Source organism: Stegodyphus dumicola, chromosome 3 (genome assembly GCF_044657685.1).
Source record: "Stegodyphus dumicola isolate Sdum_Otavi_A_Nest chromosome 3, ASM4465768v1".
Classification (NCBI taxonomy): Eukaryota; Metazoa; Arthropoda; class Arachnida; order Araneae; family Eresidae; genus Stegodyphus; species Stegodyphus dumicola.
In genome coordinates this window covers 109,674,883-109,691,683 of record NC_140770.1, presented here as the reverse complement: position 1 = coordinate 109,691,683, position 16,801 = coordinate 109,674,883, and the positions used below count along the sequence as shown (strand labels likewise).

Below are 16,801 nucleotides of genomic sequence, written 5' to 3'. Positions count from 1 at the left end.
CTGTCACATAAATAAACCAATAATTCTGACCTTATCCCTCGCATTTACTGTCTCAGGAAATCTGTCAATTAGAAAAGCAAGCGTTTCTGGCTTATTCATGAGCACTGCTCTATGAATGGGAGCCATTCCGAAGTGGTCTTTTGCAAGAACCATGTGATCTGTTTCATGCAGCTGAGCTTGCAGTTCATTCAAGTCGTCATTGGAAATTGCACTATGAATAGCTTCTATTTTCTTGACAAGAAGTGGAACCTGAAAAGAAATAAGACCGTTGAATTAAGAACAAAAAATGATGTTAGGGACGTCTTTAGCGAAGTGTTTCCAAAATGTTTGATGATACATTATACTACATTACATTACGCTGCATAATAAGTACCGGAATGAGTTACTACTAAATTAATACTAAAGATAATACTTTTTGTTTACGAATGAGTAAAGAAAGTGTTTCAAACTCTTAAAAAAGCAAGAACACAATATTCTGTTTGTAAAATTCCTGACTACAACCTAACGGAGAATAATGATGTACCTTATTGATATATATAGAATACCTAATGATATATCTTATTTCAGTCTTCGTATTTAATAGCAGTGCCTATATGTTATTAGACAGTTCTATCATTTCCATCTCATACAGCCATATATCAAAAGATTGCCACACTGAAAAATATACAAATTAACGACTGACTTCTGTCGTTCATGTTAAGATAACTTACTCTGCTTAAATAATTCTTTACATGTGCTAGCATCATAAATATTCAAATCAAAAAGAAATATTAAAATTTTATTTAAAAGAAGAAGTGGTCTTAAAGTAAAGCTTCTGACGACTATTTATATTGAATTCAGAATGTTATTCAGTGTTCTTCAAGGTGATACACTGTTCTGAAATGTTTAATTTTACTTCAACGTAGTGTGAAAGAATTTATTTACTTGGTCGTTGATGTATTCTTGTAATTTAGCATTATCACTCTTCTGAGAAGCCACTTTTTCTCCGTAACCTTCTAAAACAGCTCCTTCCAACTTCTCGAGATCTTCTTCTCTTATCCATCGCTTAATATTAGCAGAATTAATTTCTAATCCTGAGAAAAAGAAATGAATATTAATACAATTTGACATCGTAAAAACTACAATTCAAATTCGAAATAAACTTCGTCACCAGTCTGCAGAAGGAGTTAAAATAATTTAAGGATTACAGTGGTAAATTATTAAAATATTGGAATCTTTAAATTATTTTTACTCTAATACCTAGTTTAAACATTTTTATTCCAATATTAAAATTTAACAAATAAAGTAACAATTAGGCTTATCAAAGTAAAACTATTTGGTAATTTACTTATTTATGGATATAAAAGACATACTTTTATAATTTACGGATTTTCTAAGCTTTAAATCGGGAAGAGCTATGTACAAAATTGAAAAAAGATTATGAAGTGTTGCAATCAGTAACACTAAATGACTTCTAACCTTTTCCACACTTTATTGGCTGTTAGCGAGTGCCTTTAAGACGAATCAAATACTTTAAACGAACCCAATATTTTTTTTTTTACAACAAATTTTTTAGAAACTTTTTTTTCAAAAAAAAAAAAAAAAAAAAGTTTTGTTTTTGTTTTACAAACTGAATTCAATAAAAATTACAAAAAATTGCAGTCAGGGAAAAGCGCTGTTTTAAAATATATTTAACCCTCTCATGGCGATCACATCATACCTACGACGACCACTTCTGAAAGCAATCAGTATTACTTAAGAACATAAATAACCATCGGTACTGTACATCATTTCTTTAAAAAGACCATCTCCACTGCAGACTAAATCACCAGAAGTGCAATTAGTTATGTTAATCAAGTTTCACTTATAACGTATTTTCTCTCTCTTTTCCGCATGCCTTCGTGATGTTGGAAGCATACTCGACACGTAGTTGAGCGGTCAAGTGTTTGAATCCCGGCGAGGCAGTACACATGTTTCACGTCACCTGCTTCAAAAAATCCTAATGACACTACACTCTACATGTGGCGCCCGAACTAGAAGGTGTTGGACGACAATTTTTCCCCACCAGGATTTGCCGCGTGAATCCGCGTGAAGGGAACAGTAGTATTCAGAGTCTCAGTGAGGACTCCACACATTTTTCAAGTCTCCTCTTTAAAAAAAAAAGTCTCTACACACTGTAATTTTATTTGTGATAAAACTATGGATAGATCATTCGAATCCTGAAATCTCAAAAATCTTGACAAACATTCTAGATTCAAAAACTTGAATCTTCACGCATTTTTCATGATTCGAATCTTCTGAATCTTAAATTAACACTTTAACATTAAACATTGGAAATACTAGTTTCACTGAGGCTCCTGACATGTGTTTTGAAAAAAGATCATACCCCTTGCAGCATCAGTGATAAAAGTTTCAGTACTAATAAATTGTTTAAATCCTTAAAATAAACGATTTTATTATTAATCAACTATTATATAATACAAGCATCTTTCAAATGTATAAAGTGAAAAATTATTTACGTTGCATTAAAGAGAAAATAAACTAACAAAGAAAATGGAATTATACTAGATTAAATTGCATGTTTTCATACGTTTATAATAAATATTAAAGTAACGGAGTCAGCAAAATTTGTTTTAACCAGTGTTAAAACTCCGATTTCCTGAAACATAAATGGTAACACTGTTTTACCAGTAAAGCTCTTATAGCTTCGGGGATGTAGCCTACTCATATCAAATTAATGAAATAGTTAATTTTTTATTTTTTTCTCCCTCAGTTACCCTCAAGTACATTAATCACAATCATGGACGAATGAAACAGGTTACATCTAAATTAAAAGAATGAAAAAATAATAGGCAGTCATTCAAGTGACATCGCTATAAACGGAAAAAATAATGGCTTATGTCATATTTTTATTACTATTTCAAACTTGAATCTGCACACTAAAAGATGTTAATTTTTTTATTGAGAGAATAGAAAAAAAATTAAGCAGAAAATTTACAGCAGTATGCGCAAACGCTTTTATATTTAAAACTTGGACTCACTTTTTAATTTAGGTGGTGGTAGCAGTGGTTGACTTCTGAAGAGAGTTTTTTTGGGCATTTTGAACGTCACATGACCATTCTTTTGAGGTTCTAGGTCTTCAGTTTCATCACTCTGCGTTCGAAGCAACAAAATGAGCATGTAAAAGAATAAAATGTCTTAAAACTATCAAAGGAAATCAATGTGTATTTTGACTCAGTTAAAAATGACTTAATGAATGCAATTTTAATCATTTGCATATATATATATAACAGCCTGCTGATTAACCAGCCTGAATAAGACCAAGCCATAACGCCTGATACATGAATGCTCAGTCATTTCAAAAAAGACTTACAAATAATATAAAAATATATTTTTGCAACTATTTATAAGAAATCACTTAATAAAAAGAGTAGTCTTTTTCTTTCTTTTTTAAAATTTTTAATTTTTTTATTTTAGTCGGCTTGTTTTGAAGCAAAATTATGTTATAGCTGGCAACATTAAAGTGAAATAAGACTAAAAAGCTTTCAAATTTATGAGCCAGATTTAATTAACTTCCCTTTACTTTCTGAACAACAATGTGTTGTTTCTGAACTCGCTGCACTGTACGCTCCAAAGAACTGAAAGCGGAAAATTAATTTCCCTACAAATATTCGCGTCAAAAATTTGAAGTAATTATCTAGAATAGCATTATTTTCAGCAATATTGCTATAAAATTTATCTTCTTGCGAACTTATATTGTTCGGTGTTTGAAAGAGTATTGCTTGGCAGCATAGTTTTTAAGCCAAGCAGAGTTTGGCTTTAGTGTAACCCTAAAGTTATTTCGTTTTTGCCTTATTAAGAAGATATGTGATTTCTGACTTGATGTAAGAGCATATGGTTGCTCGCTTTTAGCTAAGTTACATAGGTAACTATAAGAGTGTGCTAGTATTCAATAATTTTGTTTTTGTTAAAATAAATTTGTTATTGTTAATATTCTAGTCCACTTACTGAAGTTAAGTATCATTAAATAAGTTCGAGCTATCTTCGGCAGGAACACTTTGGTCTCACATTAGCCGGAGAAGAATATGGCTACTAATATTGTTTCATTGAATCGCCAACGCGGCGTAGTGAAAACGAAACTCGGAGCTTTGATAAAATTCCTTGATGAATATAAAATGGAGGAGAATAAACTCAACCATGATGTTATTATGAAGACTAAATTGGATTCTTTGTTGGAATTAAAATCTCGGGTTAAACCACTCATAGTGGAATACACCAATTTACCAGAGGAAATTGACTTGAAAGATAATCTAAGCATTACACAAGAATTGGAAGAAAGAATCGAAGAGTTCGAAGTAAGATTTAGAATTTTTCTTTCTAATTGTGAAGCAAATAATAAAGATAAATTTGAAACCAAAACTGTTTCTAAATCAAATTTTAAACTGCCTGATTTACCTCTTCCTCAATTTTATGGTAAATATGAAGATTTTAAAAATTTTAAAGTGCAATTTATGTCTATGATTGGTAATAATAATGATTTAAATGATACTGAGAAACTGTTGTATTTGAAAGCATCACTTAAAGGTGAAGCAAAAATGTTAGAATCATGTCAGGATACATTTGAGTCGCTATTTTCTGCACTTGAAAGCAGATATGAAAACAAAAGAGCAATAGTTGATGCCTTTATTAATAATTTATTGAACTTTGAAAAAATAAATGACTCACCTTCTCAGTTGAGATCACTAGTAAATAATAAAATATGTTTGAGATCTTTAAGTGTATTAGAATTTGATAGAAATAATTTATCTGATGTTTTGATATTAAAGATTTTATTGCATAAATTAGTTAGAGAATCTAGAAAAGCATTTGAACTAAACGTAAAATCAAATGAAATTCCCAAACTTGATGAATTTTTAGAATTTCTCGAAGAAAGAATTTGCATTCTTGAAGAAATAAACAAAGTTAGTTTTCCTAAGCAGAGCTATACTACTAAAGTATCATATCAATTAGGTCGCTCTAGAAATTCAAAATCCTTGGTAAATAAAACAAACCCTTTTCGAAAGTGTATTATGTGTAAAGAACCACACCTAATTTATCATTGTTCGAAATTTAAGAGCATTTCTGTTTCTGAGCGGTATGATTTTGAAGAAATATAAATTATGCATTAAATGCCTTTCTCCATCACACGTATTATCGCAGTGTAAAGCTGAATTCAATTGTTATGTCTGTAAGAAAACACACATCATACGCTTTTGCATAAAAATAACGAAAAACAAAATGAATCATCCAAAGAAAAAGAATTGACCTTGAACCTTTCCTCAGTGAATGAGAAAGAGGACTTCCCCTTTCCCCCCACACACAATTTTGATGGCAGCTGCAAATAAATCTAAATTTGTGTTAATAAATACAGCGATTGTTTATCTTCGTGATGTTTACGATGAACGAATTCCTTTTAGAGCCGTGCTTGATTCAGCTTCGACTTCTAATTTTTGTACTGTACGTGTTATGAACTCATTAGGAATAAAAAAAGAACGAGCATTTATTCCAGTTAGTGGAACAGGCAACACTACTTTGAATGTTAAATCACAAATAAAGACGCGTTTATCGAACTTAGAAAAAGAAAATGAATGGGAAATAGAGTTATTAGTTGTTCGCAAAATAACTGACATGACACCATCGAAATCTATTGATATTTTGAAATTAAATATTCCGAAAGGAATACAGTTAGCTGATGACGAATTTTTCAAAGCAAAAAAGGTAGATTTATTATTAGGAGCGGAATTATTTTTTGAATTTTTAAAAACAGATAAAATACGTTTAGAAGATAATGAGTTACTTCTTCAAAACAGCTGCTTCGGCTTTTTAGTTTCTGGAAGCATTAGAATTCCAAATGTAAAACATTATGACTTAAATTATTGTTTTGTGTCAACAGAGATTAATTCGTTAAATAACTTAGTAAAATCATTCTGGGAAGTTGAAGAAGTAAATGAAACTATACAGTTAATTCATAATTAAAATTACTGCAATGAACGTTTTGAAAACTCATTTTACCGACATGCGGATGGAAGATATATGGTTAAAATTCCGTTCAAGCCAGATATTGGTGAAAACATACAATTAGGGGATTCAAAGGAAATCGCTGATAAAAAACTGAATCAATTGTGGAAACGTTTGTCAAGTGATTCTGTAATGAAAGAACTTTATGTTTCATTTTTAAGGGAATATGAATCATTAAATCATATGGAACGGATGGAAGACTATTCTGAAACTGAAGGAGAATATTTTCTTCCTCATCATGGCGTGCTGAGACCTGATAGTAAAACAACAAAGTTACGCGTCGTGTTCGACGCGAGTGCCAAAACTACTAACGGTTGTTCATTGAACGACATATTATTTAAAGGTGGAATGATTCAAGAGGAACTTTTTTCCATCATGATACGGTTTAGAAAACACATTTATGCATTTACTGCCGATATTGAAAAGATGTTTCGACAAATTGAAATATTGCCATCGCAGACCAAATATCAAAAAATACTTTGGAGGGAAGATGAAGATAAGCCTATAGAAGTACACAGACTCAAATCGGTAACTTATGGCATAGCATGTGCTCCATACTTGGCGCAAAGGACTCTTCAACAGTTAGCAAAGGATGAAGAAAAGGATTTTCCTGTAGCATCGAAGGTGTGGAAGATTTCTATGTAGACGACTGTCTTACTGGACCTTCGAATTTGAAGGAATGCATTAAACTCCAGAAAGATGTGACAGAATTGCTCCAAAGAGGAGGAATGAAGCTACACAAGTGGTGTACTAGTTTTGATTCGCAGAAGTCTGATTTACAGAATTTTTCATTTGATCGTAATAGTAATACATCTGTGAAGACGTCAGGTATGTTGTGGAATAATAAGAAGGATACATTGCAATATAAAGTTACTGTTAATGAAAAGCCTGATGTTACGAAAAGAGATGTTTTATCTCAAATAGCGAGATTATATGATCCTTTAGGCCTACTCGGTCCTATTATTAGCTAGGCAAAGATATTCATGCAAGCACTTTGGTTGTTTAAGCTAGACTGGGCGGAACAGCTACCACCACCTCTCTCCAATGAATGAAATATGTTCATTAAAACTCTTGTATATAGAAAATATACAAGTACCTCGTTGCGTCTTAAAAGAGACTTTTTCAATGCTCATTTTACAAGGATTTGCGGATGCCTCCGAGAAAGCATTTGGGGCAGTGATATATCTTCAAAGCATTACAAGCCCTGGTGAATATTGTAGTAAACTTCTTGGAACTACTCTGATATGCGCCCTCAAGTCGCAAAATTTCTCGCCAAACATTTTTGGCAAGAAACTCCACGCTGTCATATTGCTATCTAAATTTTTTTGTCTACATTTCGAACTTTAAGCCTAAAATGTCTCCAAAAACCACGTTTTGAACACACAATTTAAGCTAAAAATCCGAAAGAAAAACAAAAAATTTAGATAGCAAAACCGTAAAGTTTCTAACCAAAATTATTTGACAAGAGTCCATGTACACAGCGATATGTTTTAACTTAAAAAATATCTACCAATGGCACAATCTAGGCAACAAACGAATCTACGAACTACGCACACCTCACTTTAATAAATTAACATAACAACAATAAATTTCAAAGAATACCATGTATACAGCATTCTGGTTTCAACTTTAAAAAACATCTACGGATTGCACAATTTAGACGGTACGCACTAATCAACAAAATAACTAAAATAAATTTCAAATAATTCAAAAAAAAAAAAAAACAATAACGACAGAAATTGAACACAACAATGAACATAACATTCTACAAAATAAGAACAAGAATAAAATAAAATGCAATTACCATGTATCAATGCTTTTTCGAACAGCAGAAATACCAATTTCATATTGCCTTTAACATGCCGCCACGTAATCACTATCGTATTTATATGACAGCCAGACACACTATCCAGAAAGTTCATACTATGGTTCACAAATAAATAAAATAACAAATAATCACAAATCCCTACTTCTGTCATGCACAGCCACTAAAAATAATCTCCCAGAACCTCTTTCCACACCTCCATATACCCACTGCCCCTCAGCAGGATGGCCACGACGATATTTCCTTTTGCCGAACCAACTTCCACCATTTTAGCTTCTCAGACACAGAGCATGACGCGAACTCCAATGAAAGATTTTTCAACGTCAACAGGGTTGCCATACAACACGCAATCGCGCCAAAAACCAGCGCAGAACACATATCGCCACATTTGGTGAAATTAGGGCGTATATCAGAGTTATAGTTATTAGGGCGTATATAGAGTTGTACCAGCTTCTTTGTAGCAAATCTCGTGTAGCACCAATCAAGACCATGACTATTCCTAGATTAGAACTATCAGCATGTCTACTCCTGTCCAAACTTATGCAAAAGGTTTTAGAAGCTTTGAAACTCAAAATTGATGACGTTAAGCTCTGGTCAGATTCAAGCAATGCTTTAGCCTGGATCAATACATCACCACATCTTTTGAAAACCTTTGTGAGTAATAGAGTCTCACAAATTCAGCAACTTACTTCTAACTCTTAGTGGGGACATGTGTCTTCAGAAATGAACCCAGCCGACATCATTTCCAGAGGATCAGATGCTACAAGTCTTGGATCTAACAAGCTGTGGTGGAAAGGTCCTGATTTTTTAAACAAGGACAATTTTCAAGATAAAAATGGACTTGGTGACGAGCTTTATTCTTCAAAACTGAAACCAGTTACGACTTCCTTGTTGAATTTAAAAACTGATTCATTCTTTGATGACTGCCTAAAAATAACTAATGATTTCTTGAAACTAATACGAATTCTTAGTTTACTTTTCAGATTTATCTACAACTGTAAGAACACAAGTGAGAAAGGAACAAGTAGTATTAGTATAGAAGAAATGGACCTGTCAAGGAATACACTCCTTAAATATATCCAAGGTAGGTATTTTGCAGAAGAAATTTCTTTGTTGCAGAAAGGTCTACAGATAACATCAAGGAGTAAGTTAAAATATTTTGATCCCTTCTTTAGATGAAAAAGGTCTGATAAGGGTAGGTGGTAGGATAAAGAATTCTAATTTAAGTTATAGTCAAAGACATCCCATTATTTTGCCTGCCAAGAATAAGTTAACTGAACTTATATTTATTTATTTTCATGAAAAGGATTTTCATAATGATCCACAATCACTATTAAATTCTATTAGACAAATTTATTGGCCCATTAATGGCAGGAATATAGCTAGAAAAATCTTCCTATCTGCAAATGGTTGTTAGGGAGAATTGTAGATGTGTTTTATGGGAAAGACAATCTTGTGCGAGTTGTCTCTGTCAAAACCAAAAATGGTATTTATAAACGAGCAGTTACCAAAATTGCTGTACTGCCAATTGAGAAATAATGTACGAGTTTTTTGTTCATTTGAAGGTTTGAATTGTAATCTATCATATTTGTTCTTTTCACATTGTAATTACATGTATTATAATTTGTGCATTAATTTACATTGTATCATTTTGTATTGTATGAACACTTATTACTTTTTTGAATTTTACTTACTGTATTGAAATTAATATTTCAACGCCGGGCGGGATGTTCGGTGTCTGAAAGAGTATTGCTTGGCAGCATAGTTTTTAAGCCAAGCAGAGTTTGGCTTTCGTGTAACCCTAAAGTTATTTCATTTTTGCCTTATTAGTATGTATGATTTCTGACTTGATGTAAGAGCATATGGTTGCTAGCTTTTAGCTAAGTTATATAGGTAACTATAAGAGTGTGCTAGTATTCAATAATTTTATTTTTGTTAAAATAAATTTGTTATTGTTAATATTACAGTCCACTTACTGAAGTTAAGTATCATTAAATAAGTTCGAGCTATCTTTGGCAGGAACAGATATGTTGTTATACATTAGCCTCAGTTCCAGTGGAAAAATTCAAATGAATAAAAAAGAATGTCATATATTTCAATCAAAGGTAAATATTTATTTAATTCTCAAAGGGAAAAAAATATAAAAATCGAAATTTTGCAGCAAATACAAAAATTATAATAACATTATTTAGTAAAAATGCATTAAATATATTCGACATGGTTTTAGACTAGTAAGAATACATTACCAGTTCTCCATTCATTGAGCGGATATTTGCATTAAAATCCAATGCTAGCGTCGCTCTTGTTGGATAGGGTGATTCTAATAAAGAACAAAAACATTAAACTAAAATTTAAAATATCCTACATTTATTCTTACATTTATTTATAATTTAAGTTTCGTACAAATTACAAAAAATATCGGAACTAAGTGTAATGACGTTGAAACAGACATATACCAGACAAAAATACAAGTATACCTTAGAAAAAATCTAAACCATTGAAACATGCATTAAGAACAGCATATTATAAACGGAATAGAAGAAAACTAGAGAAGAATTTTTATTCTTGAATTTGATCAGATTTTCTGAAATATTTTACATTTTTTTATACTTATGAACTTCAAATACAAAATTTAAGGGGTAAAGTTAATACAATAGAAGCAAAATAAATTTGGTTCTTATATTTAAGTATTTATTTGATAAGTAGCAAGTATTGTTTTTTTTTTTTTTTTTTTCAGAGCGATCAGAATTTTAAAACCTAAATTTAGGCTTCAAATTCTTCAGGCTTTAAATACTTACGATATTATTTAACACAACTTATAACAAAAAATTATTTAAAAAGTCACATACACTATATTCTCACATTCATATAACTGGATGCTGAAACAATATTGAAATCTTATCTTGAAATTCTTATGTCCCATGGAATCATATACAAGATAAAAGCAGGATCCAGAGAACTACAGGGTGCGGCAGCGTTCATCGTAGGATATTAAAAACACACCATAAGGCAGAAACTGTAATTTATTTATTACCTCTTAATGTCAGTGAATAGTTAAAGGTACGCCATTTACTAATGTGTAAATCATTGTCCATTGTGTGGATTACATTTTGAATATGATGCCTGTCAAATAATGCCACCTCTGCACAACACATTCATCTAGACGGCGTTGGAAGCTTGCCATAACTCGGCGTAACGTATTCTCTACAACATTGCCGAGGGCAGTTCTGATGCGATCCTTCAACTCAGGAATGGTGGCACAACGTGTTCAGAAAACTTCTTGCTTCAGGTGGCTCCAAAAGAAAAAGTCTGCACATGAAAGATCAGGTGAGCGAGGCGGCCAGGGAATGTCACCAAAACGGGAAATTACTCTACCTGGAAATGCCTGTCGTAATGGTCCGTCCTTTCCCATGACGTCCCAAGTTGAAATGTTGCCGAAATAGAAGCTGGGACGCTTGAAATAACTTTCAACAGCAAAGGCACGATGCTGTGCACTCCAGCGATCCATATCACTGTCACACTCGAAATGGCAGCTCATTAGTATATGAATGCGGCACGAGCTAGCGCGCATTCATGCAATACGTCATTGTACTACGCAAGTCAAATTACGCTATGAACGCTGCCGCACCCTGTAGTACTCAATCCATAAAAAACTATCGCATTCCTTTGTGTGTGAATTATCGCATTTTTTTGTTGTAAGTGGTTAACAAGACCATCTAGCACTAAAAGATCGGTCGTTCCTTTCTCAGCGTGGGCATAGCTTATTTTTTCATATTTTCTGCTTCGAAAAACCTAATAAGTTTCTATGTCGTTCGAATTAAAGTATGGTATGCAGCAATTCATCCGTATATGAATTTAGTCGACTGTATCTCGGGCCTCTTCCCAAAACTTTTTTAATGTGGAAGAATGCAAGGAAGATTTGCATTTCTCCGCGCATGCTGTGGTGGTGTAAATAGCTAGCATGTCCAGCTAGTAGTCGAGAAATCCGTGGTTAAAAGTTTGGAGAGTTATAGCTGAAGTTTCGTGCTTTCTGCTTCAAACTTCTAAGAAGCCTCTACAGTGGTACCCGCAATAAAAATGTGGCAGATGATAATTCACCTCAGAATATAAAGAATTATCGCATTTCCCGTGCGTGTTCTAACAGTGTAAGTGTCCAGTTAGTCATTGGATTATTCGGGCTCAAATTCTGCAGAAGGCATAGGCAATGTTTTACGTTTCCTGGTCGGAAATGTCATACGATTTCTACAGTTGCTCGAAGTCCTATCACATATTAGTAAATTTTTGCTTATTTGTCTTTTACAATCAAATTGTTGCTATAGCATCTGTATTAAATTATTAATGCAGGTTTATGAATTTTATTGATAATTTAATACAATTTATATAACAACATTTACTGCTATTCTAGATATTTTATAGTCTTTTGGGTTTTTATATACAAGCCCGGTTTCAGCATTTCAGGTGCTCCTAGTCAGTTGGTACCCCATATAAACTAAAGATGATCATAATTCAAAGAAAATATATCTTTCCATAGCTGTTGCTTCTGAGAAAAATTAAGCTGCTTCTGCTGAAAATCGGCGCGTGTGTTAGCGATGCTTGGAAGTGGTCCTAATTTAACCTACCAAACATTTGTTAAGCGTAAAGACACTCATAAATAAAAACAGCTTACTTCGTTTAGGGGACACTGCTTTCATTCGATTAGCATGATTGGCCATATAGTTAGCGTTCAACCTTTGACTCTGCTTGATCATCTGTTCTAAGTGCAAATGCTCTGGAAATTGTAAGTAATACTCTGCGGTCTTTCCACGCTTGAAAGAGAAAGAAAATTATATGAAAATAGAGCAAAACTTGTGTTACTGCACCATTAATGTGGTGTTGTTGGCGTGACCGCCAAAAGTGACGATACTAAGAATATCAAATACAAAATTAATTCCGCGTAAATAGTTAAAACTAAAATTTAGTGGTTAGTACATTGCATGATCTTTACTAAATAGATTTAATAAATGACTCACCCAATAATGCATGCATGAGTCGAATACTCTCTTTTTCCAATCTCACATTTATTTTATCAAACACATTTTCTGGATTAAATAAGGAACATTTATCACACACATATAAAATGTCAAAATATCAGAACTTAGATACCCAAAACGTGTTAACTTAAAATGGAATGTTCGATGGATATCGAAACGAGACGACTCGTAGATAAACTGCAATCCTGTCTCATCAAAATTACATGCAGTCGAAATTTCCTCTTATACATTTTCGTATTGTCGCGCAGTCTTCGTGCAAGCTCTTCTTTTTTCACATTCACATTTTTTTTACACACTTATGTGGTCATGTGGTGACCCATCGCTGGTCAAGTACATCTTGAAGTCGAACAACTATTGAAATTCTGCTTGAGCGTTTATTTTATGTTATTCACGGCAGCAGGACTTAGTAGTGAGTCTCAAACCAAGCATTTTCCTCTGGATAGTATATCTCTTAAGTCTGCTTCTTTCTATGCATAATACGACGACACTTCACGTGCAAAATATGCAGGAACGATGGCGACTGCTGAGTGTGTGAAACGAAAGCCCACACACGCGTTAACACGACGTCAGACAGAAGAAAAGGCAAGAGAGGAAAGAAGAAGACAAACCAGTCCTTCCAGTTTTTATACCCTTCGACGCACGTGGCAGCGCTCGATAACGATACAAGAATCGGTGCTGCCACAATGTTTGTTCACTGTGAGAATTCTGTGTTCTCACAACTTGCTGATCGTGATAATTGATTACTGATAACCCTAGCATAGTTTGTTTATTTCTTAAATTAATGGAAGAAAGAAATATCCTTTTAAGATTTCATTGAGTTAGAAAACAATAATAATAATAAGAAAAACAACAATAACATGCCTTCAAATTGTTAAAAATGGAATTTATAATGCAATTCGTAAGCTCACTCAAAGTTTCCGACAGTGGGGACACGTAAGCGGAGTCTATGCAAACATGGCAGAAGCTAGGTAAACAGCGTTTAAATGATCTTCAACGCATCATCGAATTTAGCGGTGGGGGAATTCGTCGTTAAGATTGTCGCGTGAATTTTAAATGCAAATTTAAGATGCAAAATTAGATAGGTAAAGTTTATTTTTGGATTTCATTTTTGTTTCGTGTGATAAAATGTTTCTGAACTATAATGATTTCAATCCCGATGAATGTTTTATATTCCTCCTGTATTTCAAAAGGAAATTTATCTAGTTCACTAGCATAAATACTGTAACATAAATACAAGATCATTTTGCGAGAATACTTAGATTAAATTTGCCTCAAAGACAGAGATTATTTGTGAGAGACCAATCAAAATTTGCCATAAGGATAGAGATTATTTGTGAGAGATCAATCAAAATTTGCTAGAAAAATGATAGAATCACAAGATAAAGGAAATGAAACAATACTATAGTGGCTATCTTTTTCTTTGGATTTAATTTCATGTGAATTTTTTCATTGCGCTAGTCTGCTTTTTATTTCCAGGATCTTGTAATTATATATCCGATAATCTCAAAGATTTTGTAACTGTACCTCCGATACTATGGTTCCGGTCGACCATGATAAGCTAGCATGCATATTGTGCAAAATGGTTCCTTGCATAACTGTGTACCTTATCACCAGAACTGGAAATATTGAGTAAAGTGCGTAAATAAAATTTTGGCAATTTTTTCTCCATTTTAGGACCTTAAAATTTGGTATCTGTTTTGTAATTTTTTGTAATAAATTCTTAAAACGTTTCCCGAAATTATGAATAATTCTGTACATGTATACCTATATCTGTTTCTAAAAATACGTAAATCAGAATTCTAATTTTCATATGCCGCAGTCCTTTTACGTAATTTCATTTTAATATATAAAACGCTCTACACTGCGGCGTTTCAGAATTAATCCATGTAGCATGCATGTTCTTAATAACGCAAATGAAGCAGATTCTTACATAAGGCTTCAGACAATAATAATTTCAACTTTAAATTTACCAATCAAAATAAAGTTAAACCCGACTAATCGTTCTAAATGAAGATTCCATTCTGGACACACCACATTCTCTCTCTTGGCGTTCTTCCCCAATTTGTTGAAGCTTGTGAGGTTCCACAATTTTATCTAACAACTAAATATGGAGGAACGTAATGAACAGCTATTCGAATAATCACTTTACTTCAGGAACAACAAAGTAAACTTGAGAAGGTTTAATTACCCTTTAGTGCTCAAAATAAGAGTTTAACAGATGACCACTTTTTCAGGGCGTACAGCAAAGCCTTCACTTAGGCTTGCAATTAAAATCATAAGAAATAAGACTTATCTAATGCTTAACTAAAGAGATACAGCCGACGCTATCAAAATTCTTATTTGGCCTCAAAATATCGAATAAGCTAGCGAAGCTATCAAGGGCCTGTAATACAACTGAGCGTAGTTACAGCTTAGAGAGTCGTAGCCAAAATGCAAACGCGCACTAGTCAGAAACTCTGAGGCTTTCTCTCGAAGTCAGAGGAACTTCTACTTAAGTACTACTCTTACTCATTTGGATTAAATGCGATTCTAAAAACACATTCTGATAGAAAATTGTAAGCTGAAAATGGGATGGACAGGAAAGTACCTTTAACTAAATGATAATTAGTATAAATCTTACAAGCTTCTTTTCTTTTCACAATAGTAATTAACTGTCATAAATAGGAAGAGAAAGTGCAAATGTAATTAAGAAAGAAGAAGCAGTTGGCGCTGTGTAATTAATATTAAGAATATGCTTCTCATAATTAAAAAAATGCTCAATCGGCATGACTGCTAAAATTTTTAATGTACCAAGCTTCGTTACCGTTAATTATGTTCTTGTCTGCATTATCAACATCAAAATATCTCTCTCCCTCTTCCATACACATGCACGCTCACGTACATACACATATATTTAACCCATTATGCAACCTTTTATTTACAGGGAAAAAAGAGTCGCAAGCATTGGGTTTATAGTCGTGGCGTGGAAAAGCACACTCGCACAGGTTAGGAGTGTTTTCTGTTGAATATATAGCTTCGTTCGTATACTGTGATTTAAAGCTGATTAAATAAATAATACTCACGTAGTCTAAAACTAAAGGATTGGCACCCAAGGAAATGAGCATATTGTATAATTCATGGTTGTCTTTTAGAGCTGCTGCGTAGTGAAGAGGTGTTCGACCATCCTGTAAAAAAATTATTAATCGTGATTTTTAAATCGATTTAAAAAATATAACAACGACATTTTATTACAGTTATTTTAATTACATTTAAAGTAATTAATAACAGTATTGATAAGGCGAGCAACTAGTAAAATCATATGAATTTGAATTGAAAAAATTAAAATGCTTTCTATACTATGTCCTTTCACTATATTGCATCTCTGTAATATAAGTAAAACATAATGCATTAAGAAGTTTAAGCGAGTTATTTCTTCGAATGCAAAAATTACTTTTCAATTACGAATTATGACAAAAATGCAAATAAAACATAAATGCATAAGAAGTTTAAGCGAGTTTTTTCTTCGAATGCAAAAATTAGTTTTCAATTACGAATTATGACAAAAATACAGAGATGAAAATCTATCCCGATTTTGTACAAGAAAGAGAGGTTTCAAATCTTCTTTGAACTTCTCACCCCCTAAAATATATTTCGTCAATATTCTCACCCTTTCATAAATAATATCCTGCCCACAATGTACATTTATCCTAATGAAGTACAATTATAAGATTTATAACTCAAACAGAAAAGTCGCTATTTTTAGCACACATTTAAATTCCATTCCGCAGCACCTAAACACGAGGACGCACTAGGTTTAGAAAACCTGATGAACCAAATATAAAGTAGTCTTAAGTTAAGTCAGAATATATATGTGTGATTGGCCGTGAACTCTCCTCTTGCCATGAATTTAAGGTTCTCATTGTAAAAAATT

The 16,801-nt window shown here is 32.8% G+C and overlaps 1 protein-coding gene across 3 annotated transcripts in view; it reads right to left on the bottom strand.

Annotated features, from left to right (window-relative positions):
* Positions 1-16,801, bottom strand: part of LOC118202692 (uncharacterized) — a 376,501-nt gene that overhangs the window by 181,229 nt on the left and 178,471 nt on the right. For all 3 annotated transcript variants that reach the window (XM_085813163.1, XM_085813164.1, XM_085813165.1), the window contains 6 exons: positions 15,954-16,055; positions 12,528-12,666; positions 10,108-10,181; positions 3,021-3,132; positions 925-1,073; positions 31-249 (listed from right to left, as the gene is read on the bottom strand). In XM_085813163.1, the coding sequence (XP_085669289.1) occupies positions 31-249; positions 925-1,073; positions 3,021-3,132; positions 10,108-10,181; positions 12,528-12,666; positions 15,954-16,055 (795 nt within the window). The remainder of the gene's footprint in view (positions 1-30; positions 250-924; positions 1,074-3,020; positions 3,133-10,107; positions 10,182-12,527; positions 12,667-15,953; positions 16,056-16,801) is intronic.